Source organism: Schistosoma mansoni, chromosome W (genome assembly GCF_000237925.1).
Source record: "Schistosoma mansoni strain Puerto Rico chromosome W, complete genome".
NCBI lineage: Eukaryota > Metazoa > Platyhelminthes > Trematoda > Strigeidida > Schistosomatidae > Schistosoma > Schistosoma mansoni.
Genome location: NC_031502.1, coordinates 17829409 through 17839525, shown reverse-complemented (window position 1 = coordinate 17839525; position 10117 = coordinate 17829409). Strand labels below are relative to the sequence as shown.

At 36.1% G+C, this 10117-nt stretch overlaps 1 protein-coding gene across 1 annotated transcript in view; it reads left to right on the top strand.

The window, feature by feature from the left end:
* Smp_145550 (dcc1-related) overlaps nt 1–7556 on the top strand; it is a 19638-nt gene extending 12082 nt beyond the window's left edge. Inside the window, exons 2-3 of the mRNA XM_018788830.1 lie at nt 4644–5303; nt 6703–7556. Coding sequence (XP_018654334.1) covers nt 4662–5303; nt 6703–7377 — 1317 coding nt within the window. The 5' untranslated portion in view covers nt 4644–4661 and the 3' untranslated portion in view covers nt 7378–7556. The remainder of the gene's footprint in view (nt 1–4643; nt 5304–6702) is intronic.
* The last annotated feature ends 2561 nt before the right edge of the window (nt 7557–10117 follow it).

Genomic DNA, 10117 nt, shown 5'->3' with positions numbered 1-10117 from the left:
CTTATTTTGGAAGTCTGATCAGCCCTAATGGGTTGGTGTCTGACGAAATCTCAGCACGGATTCAAAAAGCTCGTTTGGCTTTTGCCAACTTACGTCACCTATGGCGAAGACGAGATATCCGTCTATCAATTAAGGGACGAGTATACTGCGCAGCAGTTTGCTCTGTTCTACTTTACGGCTGTGAAACATGGCCATTAAGAGTAGAAGATACTCGTAGGTTACTAGTATTTGACCACAGATGCCTTAGAAATATTGCTCGCATCTGCTGGGATAACCGGGTAAGTAATAGTGAGGTTAGACACAGGGTATTAGGGAATGATGGTAAATCAGTTGATGAGATCATGAATCTTCATCGACTGAGATGGTTGGGCCACTTGTTACGTATGCCTGAACACCGATTACCACGACGCGCAATGTTGACTAGTGTAGGGGATAGTTGGAAAAGAGTTAGGGGCGGCCAAACCAAAAGGTGAAATCAGTGCTTGAAGTCACTAACTTCTAGTCTGAGCCGTGTTGGTAAATGCAGACTACCTGGTTGGGGTCCGCGTGACTATCGTAATAAATGGTTGGAAACTCTGTGTGACATGGCTCAGAATCGATCACAATGGCGTAGGTGTATACACTCTTTATCTTCTCTTAAACCTTGAGATTAAAATTGTTTCATAAATTTTTTCCTTCTTATACTATATCCTTATATACAACCTTTCTTTATATACTACCACCACCAAATTAATTACTTCTATGAATCCGGTGTTCATCTTGTTGTGCTAACGAAGTATGGCAACTTGGACCGATGCGTATGGGTGCCTGGTCCTATGTTGTCGCTGACTGACTTCGGATCGTGTATCTTAATTTATTAGGTGATAATCGCTAATTTAAAATGTCTTGGGTGTTTGTCAATAAACGTGTTTCTGAAATATTATCAAAAAAGACAGGAAAAGACAAAGGCCCACTTTGCCACAGATGAAAATGCCACTGAATTTTCGGATTATTAGATGATGAGTAGTATACGTGATTCAACAGTATTGGGATCAGCCTGTTTAGGACCATAAACTTTGTTGATTGTACTTTTCAGGAACTAGACGTTTCCTTAACTAATAACCTTAGCTTAGTATTTTGTTTTATACTCAGAAATCAAAGCTGACTGCCCTTTAAACAGCTTGTAGTAATTTTATGGCAATAAAAACGAAATCGGATAGTTATTAGTTCTACTAATTACCGCCATCCCATCTTTTTCAGAAGTAGTTATTCGCAGTGGTGGGGGTACATCCACTCCTTATCTTTTTTTAGATCCTAAGTTTCTATATTCCTTATAGTTTTTTTGAATACTTTTATCTCACTGATTTATAAGTTTTCTGATCTTATCTCCAGCCGCTGATTTTTTATTACTGCTAATATTGCTACTAACTCTACTATCCTGGGATCCGCCCTGACAACTTCATCTTTCTGTTAACGAGGTATGGCAACTTAAACTGATGTGCACATTCGCCAGCCTCTACGTTTAGTTAAATGACTTAATCACCAATGGTCTTAATGATAGGAATTTATAGTCTTCTGATTGTCTTAAAGTCGTCAAGGTAGACAGAGGAAATGATTACGTGGCAAAATACATCCAAAGCTTTTGAGGAAAATAATACAACTAATTTACTGTCTCTAGAGTCACTTTGGCCTACTATTTGTGCGTAGCATGCTACCACTATCATATCAGTTCTGGTTTTCTCAGTGTTTTCAACACTTATTCAGACTTTTCCTGTTAATCTAGGATAGTTACCAGTATTTGTATGAATGTGATTATCATCGGTTTATGCCACATGTAAAAGCCAAGAAAAGTATTTATTGCTACTGTGGTGTATGCTACTTACGTTGACAGATATAAATAGTACGTAACGCCAATCAGAAGTGGAATGCCTGGCAGCAGATGAGTAAATTGAAGAGAACAAAAAGGGAAGCAGAGGAAAATTTTAATAACGACAGAATCGGAAGAATTATGAAGCGTGTAAAAAACAAATGAATAAAGATGCGAAAATAGTGCATTTAATGTGTTTTTTTTTCATATTTTACGAAAGCACTCTGTAATTTTGCATTAGGCAATAAATTGGTGTTCCCCCACCTGAATCTCGTTTACAACACTACTGTTGTGTTTACAATAACCTCAGCTTTTGGCCAATCATCCTCAGGCTTGAACCTCTGCATACTTTTCCTTGAACAGTCGATTCGTATCCCTAACGATTGCACAAACACCGCAACTGAAAGCTATGTGCATTAACTTTTATTTATTTAAACACATAAATATTGGTACAAAGGGGCACCAGATATATGTGCTCCACACAAATCTCATTTGATTTGTGTGAGAGCTGTGATACTGCCCAAGTGCCCAAACCGAAGAAGGTGGTTCTCTTAGGGGGGCTACTCCCGGAGCCTTTGACCTAAAGATCTGATCCACAAGGCAATGGAGCAATGTTAGGAGATGCAGTCCCATGGTAGCTGGTGACCAACGATTGATTCATACGCCATTTGTTCCCTCAGGATACTGGAGCCCATGTTCACCATTGGTTTGGAAGTAGGGTTTTCCAACTCCCCTAGGTGGAATTTCCGTGTCCACCAACCCGGTTAAGGCTCCGGACATTCGCTTTCCGTCCTCAATTTTGTGAACAACACCCCCTTTGAGAGAAGGCAGTGAGTAGGACTTCCCTAGCAGAGGCTATATACGCGTGGCCATGTGAGAGCATTTCGAGAGGAAGAGCGGACTCTCCCGACTCCTGGCCGTACCAGGGCATTCTCGTCGTCTGACTTTCCACGGATTCATCTCCCAACAGGAGATACATTTGTTGACTTAAAATACTCAAAAGATATCGTTCTGTTTAGTCAAGACACTGACAAAGTACAGTCTTCCAACCACTTTAAGCAGCAATCCAAGCATGTGTTGGGTGTGGTTCTCTCCCTCGAATTGTAAAATGTCACTTCAGGATGAGCTTGCGTCGTCGCCTGCTGAACTAATGATGGAGAATGAAGTAGTTGAACGCGTCGACCGCTTAACTTATCTTGGGTGTCTCGTTGGTCCAGATGTCTGACGAAATCTCTGCACGAATCCAAAAAGCTTCATCGGCTTTCTTCAACATGCATCACTTGTGGCGTAAACGAGGTATCCGTTTTTTAACCATAGGATGAGTTTACTGCGAATCGATTTGTTCTCTTCTATTTTATGGGTGCGAAACGTGATCATTAAGAGTAAAGGATATTCGTAGGTTACTAGTATGCGATCGTAGGTTTTATCAAAGCATCGTTCGTTTCAGCAATGTCTGGGTTATGAATAGAGTACTAGGCAAAGATGGCAAATCGATCGAAGAGGTAGTAAATCATCATCAACTGAGGTGATCGGGACATGCATTATGTATGTTCATTCACCGCCTACCTAGACGGATGATATTTTCTGATTTAGGAGTAGACGGAAAGAAAGATAAGAGTAGCCGAACCAAAACATATCAACAGTTTATGGAGTCACTGACAATTGAACTTATCCATTTTAATAGGTGCATCTACTCTTTGTCTTCCTCAAATCCTGAGATTCTGAATTTCTCATTACTTTTTTGTTTTTGTTCCTCTAGTTTATATCTTCTCTCCGAATCGTCTCTTCAATGCCTAATCTTTCCTACTCCCACTGATATTGTTATTAACTCTACTATTTTGAGATTTGGCCTGACAATAATTCAGACAGTATCTTACAATCAGTAGACCACTTCAAACACTGAAATACAGTCAAGTTTTATATTAAAGTTGTTCAGTCGTGTAATAATCATATCGTAAGTACTTAGATAATATATGCCCCATAATTTATACAGGTTTATAAAATAACTTACTAATTCGTCTATCATATAGAAAGGAGTTAAAGTCAACGTCAGTCAGCTTGCTTGTCAGGGTTCTAATGTGGTGTAAGAACTTGGGTCTTTGCACTAATATCCGAGTTCTTACATTGCATATGACTGACTGTCTGTCAATATTGAAGAATAGTGTAGGTAGGTACTACTAATCAGACATATTGCTATTAGTATACTTTTAAATATTAACTCTTGAATGTATTGAAGAGATATAATTATGTGCTAGATATTCACCACTTTTTATGTGTAGTAATATATCCATTATAAGTATTATCCCTCAATATTTAGATCTTTTCAAGATTTAACCGTTAACGATTTCTTCATTACTTCACCAGTTGACGTATAGTGAACTTCACAAAATCAATACATTAGATTTTCAAGCTTGTCTTTTGATAATCCAGTTTTTGTCACTTGCCTTTGCACGTAGGCTGTAGTTCTTTAAGTCACTAACCCGTAACATTTAGAATACCGTAAGTTTTTTTATCCACTTATCACTCTAATCTTTAAAAAGAAGTTTGTTTCTACCAAGTAAAACTTAAAAACTTCGTTTCCTCCAAGTTTTTAGGATTTTGGTGTAGACTGATTTATTGTCAAATGAACTGCATATGTAAAGTTTCCTTAAGATTGGTGTTTTTCCGTAGTGACAAGTGATTTTACCATTAAATAAGTCAAGTATTTTGGTATATGGAAGAAATTACTTCTAACGATGGTTGTGTTTTTTATGGTATTCCGATACTATTTCCACATTTATTTTCACTGGATTTGTAGCTCCAAATTAGTCTAAATATGTCAACCTCAAGAACATATGAATCAATGAAGAAATTACTTGAATGTGCTAAATTGGATATCTCTTTCACATCAAACATATTTCAGTCAGTGAAATTTGACTGTCCATTATTATCCGAAGAGTACAAATTGATTGAAGTGCCGAATTGGTTAGCCGATGAAGTGATGCATAAAAAAGAGAACCAAGCTATAACTTTAAAAAGTGAACATAAACCTAATAATACAGGGCGTGTATTTGCTTGCATAAGTGACAAAACGTTTTCGGTTATAGAAGCAAAAACGTCTAATACACTCCTTTTAGCCTCTAATTGGTGTCTGCCTTCATCCGATAGGCCTAAAGAGAATTTAGTACTTGTTACACCAATTCAAGCTGTCAAAAATAATTACTTTGAACTTCAGCAATGTTCAGCTCCATCTTTAAAACAACTGAGGCTTTTGTTATCTTCATCTCTTTACTATGGTCCTGTTGATGATGAGTGTGATTCGAAGAATAAAAGCTCTAATCTCAGCTATTTTGATCGTGATACTGTTGAAACCCGACTGCCATGCAGTAAGCTGGAGCTTAATGAGGCGTTTCGACGATTGCACGTATGTGAAATCAATGGATATTTACGAATGCTTGATCATGAATACATGACACAGGTATGTTATTTGTGTAAATCTTCATTACTTTGACTATCCCCAGATTCGATCTTACTGTTCTTAGTTATTTTTAATGAAGTTTTCTTGTTTCAGGTGTGTTTGCTTTTGATTGTTCAAACGGTACTCATTTATATGTTTAGCACCTCTCCTGCTTTCGTAAAGACATGTATTTTCTTCTTCCAGCGTCTGTCTCACATTCTCATCTCTGCAATTAACTGATTTGCTGGAAGCTATCCTTTTTATGCAAAGTTTATTAATACTTTCCGTTATCAGTAATGTCTATTATGTATCAGATATGTCGAAATGTGAGTATTTTGAGCAGGATGAAAATCTTTTATGAGTATTTGTTTTTGGTAGCGAAGGATAATGGATTAAAGAATAAGCACTTGGTTATTTAAATGGTTATAATTGGACTGAAGGATCACTAATCAAAAACAGATCTACGATGAAAAAGTTGCTGTATATTCATGCTATCGTTGATAAAGAGCAGATAACTTCAGTACTTTATAGTGACCTAATAATCGAAAGTTCATCCTTTTGGCAAAGCGTTTGACCACTGGTATGACAGGTCTAGGAAAAACTGATCAGCTTTGATTAAAGTGACAAAATAGTACGTTATTTAGTCTATGGCATGTAAATGTGAGCACTATTTCTTGTCAGCAAGTTATGGTTTCTGACGTCTGAAATCATGAAAGTCATAATTTTTAACGCTTTTCACATAATAACTGTGCCTCAACCGACTAAAAATGTTTGAGAAGCTCATAAGTTTCATTTATTATGGAGTTATGGTTTATTGATTTTATTTGAAATGTAGTTTAGTTTGATTCTACTTTTTTAGTTTGTTGAGGCGAAAAAATACACAAAACGTTTTCGGTCAGTCTTAAGATACAACCTATGTATAGCTTAGTATCATTTCGCTTAGGTTGAGTTTAGTGTTGCAACGCAGTTGTTAGACAAACTCTGAAAAATATCAATGGTTCAAGTTAGGAACTCAATAATTATTTTCCTCTAAATTCTAACATGAAGTTTGTATTTGATGGCTTAGTGGTTTAAACACTCGACTTTCAGCTACTTGGTCACAGCTACAAATCCTGCTCTATCTAGTTTGGTTTGGTTAGACAGATAGCACCAATAACCCTCACACTACGATTACTGCTCGCAACAAATCATATAAACCTGTACTAGGTTTTTAAGATATAGCTTATTGAATTGAACTTGGGAGCTATAAAATTTTCTTTTTTCTTATAAGTAGGTAGTTAGAGATCTTTTTGCCCTTGCTGATGAAAATGCATGGGACTGGCGTAAATATGGCTTCCCTTTGCATGCCTCAATAGAAGGCTTAGCAAATCAACACCTTCCAAATATTACCAAGCAAATTATGATGTTAATTTGTTCTCAGTTAGGAAATCGAAAAGCACTCGATTCTAAAGATGTGTACGTTTACCCGCGGAATTCGAAAATTTGTCAAATAGTTGGGGAACATCTACTATCAGTTATTAGCAGCTTTGACCTAAATGACTTCCTAACACTGTGGAAAGCATCAGTTCCCAACGGACTGCGACCGAAGCTTCGTCGTCATTTGACTTGCGCTGGACGTGCATATTGTGAAATAACACCCTTACCTACAAATGGTACAAGCGTAAAACTGGAAGGTAATGACATCCGTTCTCGATTTCGATGTATTTCCCTGTTACGTTCTGAGGACTTACCTGATGAGAGTGTTGAGGCGCGTCTTAATGCATTATTTGAGAGATGTTCTGTGTGGCCCGAACCAGAAATAGGTAGTTTCTTAACAGAATTGTTACCCCCACAACCTCCCAGGAAAAATTCTTCTTCCAAACTCTTAGTCCCAGAAAAGGGATCTCAAGTAGACACGTTTTCTGACGTTTCGTATGCTGATTCTGATTCAGACTTCAGTTATGAAGATTATTGTACAGAGTCTACTGAAACTGTTTCAGCACTGGAAGATGTACCCATACCAACGCCACCTGCTGTTTGTTCACTGCTAAACAAATTCTGTCGTATTAATAATAGTTCAGTCGGACGTTTATTAACTCAACGACATTCGAAGTAGAAATCATCTTCATATCTTACTGTGTATATGATCTGTATTCTTTAGATGATTATGACGTTGAATAACTTTTTGTAAACGAAATTTTGTTGGATGATTAATCATGTTGATTATATTATGTGTATATATTGTTTATATAATATTGAATAAAGCCATTAATAATAATAAATAATTTATGTATTAATATTGAGTTTTAGAAGTTGTTCATTAGTTATTTATTTGGTTTATGAAGACATAAGGTGGGGTATGTAAATGTATTGAATCAGTTTATCAAGCTTTGGGCTGACAGAGTGAACATGGACTCTGAGATGCAGTATATCCAGCTGAGGAGTCCCGAATAGTATCAAACGCGCATCCTGGATTCCACTGCGAGCCACTATCTTCTCTGCTTATAGGAAATATTAGTTTAAACAGAATGAGTAGATTTGGAATGTGCAAATTATAGCTTAAGATTTATATGAGCGTAGAGATAGAACTCATCGTTATCAATCCCATTAATTTCAAGCCATATTTCCTATGGCCTCCAATCAAAGATTACTTAATTCACGTCAATTAAAAATTTTCTCTCTGTGACTTTGCTAAACAGTTACTTTCTGCATTGATGATTTGCCTTGACCATCAGCCTAACCAGCAGAGCTGATCTAGGTAAATAATTGCTGAGTATGCTTAGGTCTCTGAACAAGTAATTTGGTCTCTATGCATGTTGTTTACAATGACTTGATTCTACCTAAGTGTTATTTTCTCTGTTGTAAATTTAATAGGTTTCATTCATGGTTATATTAAATAGTACGGCTAGTTAAGAATAGTAATCTCTTTGTACGCTTTTAAGGTTTACAAATGTTACTGTAATACGGACTGTTCCTACATCAAACTGCTGGATTCAGGAAATAATTTTAAACTTAAGGGGGGGAGTCAAGTTATGATTTTCGATAGGATGCGATTCAGAATTATAATGACTTTGGATAGATGTATACCATCAAAATAATGAGATATAGATATATGTTTATCATCACAATAATTAAGTGAATAAAATGCTGGTAGGGAAATGTCGACTTCTGTTCATTCATGTCTGAGTGATAATAATAATGGGATTTCGTTTGATCTATTTTTATCCTGATAACTTTGTAAAAACCCACTAGGTACTAGTGTTAAGAGGCAGGAAGAATGAAAATTAGTTATGATAAGTTACAAAGTATTTATATAATACATGTACATGGCCCTTAAACTTTTATTCGCATCTTTCGGTATGCTCTGCCATGTGAATTCTCGTCTGGTCTGGTGTTCTACCAACTCCGCGCTTTCGATGTACTGAAACTCCACTCGGTCTGACAATTGTTGTAACTTCGATACCACGTTCCTCTATATGTTACTTACAAACAGTTCTGTAAGTAGCGTTCATTTCACTAGTTCCTCACCACATGGAACAAAATCACATGTTTGTTCATTCACTATTCGGAATTATACATTGTACGAAGGTGAATAAAATGTCGAATAAACTGGGTAATTTTGGATCGTTCACTTATTGGGTGAAAATCGAATGGTTGTGAAGATATCATCTCAATAATCAGTGTTTTTTTCCAACATTTGTTTAATTCATTGCTCCAGCTAAAACATATTTTTCAATTTACGTTATTTAAATAGCTGCGATCTAAAATAAAAAAAATAATCTATACGATTATCGACATATTGCATAAAATACTCTCTGACCAACCGAGGGTCCATTTGTTGATTAGTTGATGCCATTACCTATCAGGAAAATTAATTATATAGAAACTGGGGTCGAAGATGTGTAAACTTCTAGTGGTTTACGCTATTGTGATTAACACCCATTACTTTTAAATATGGGATCACGTTAATAAGCTTGAATTCATATATCAAGATTTAGTTTGTGTAGTATAATTACGATTTGATCCATTTGGTTAGTATTTTTCACTTCTTAATTCAATTTCTGTCAAGTCAGCTGATACCAGTCAATCTGTTTCTTCTGGTGTTTAATATGAATTAAGGCTATGAGTGACGACTGGCCATCCATTTCAATCAAGCGAAAAAAAGTTTGACATCTCGTTCATACATCACTATAGACCATTATGGTCAGAATTTTCGTGATCAGTTTCTAGAGCTGTAGAATATGATTGCTTGATACTTACCATATTTGAATGATGTAATTCGGTTACAAAGTACATGTTTATATACTTAATTTTCAGCTACTTTAGGTGAAGGATAATGATATTACACAATTTTTCAAGCGGAAACACGTCAGGAGGTGTTTGAACAACAAAGTGATGATTTAAAGACGAGTGATCTGATCACTTAGCTACCTCTTTGAGCATCACACTAAAGTCGAGGATGTCCTCATTTTGTTATGTCAGTTGAGAGTTTCAACTAATCAAAGCTATCAGATCCTAAGGTGTCAAGTTTATGTTGTGTTTCAATTAATATATGCACAAAAATGTGAGAAAGCAGCTAATGAAGGATATGATATAAAAGATAATGAAGTTATTTGATAAAATTATCTAAGCAATACTGCTTAAACGTCGTTATGTAACGATGTCTGTGAATTTATGACCGATTATTTAGGAACACCATATCTTGATTATTCCAATCACAATGACATACTATCAATCGGAATATTTTTTATTTTCATAGAGGTTCTCCAGCTTTCTAAATAAGTAATTAACAATTTTGATAGTTGAGATCATGAATCAATGGAAGTTAGGCCACCATGGAAAACCTGGAAGCACTG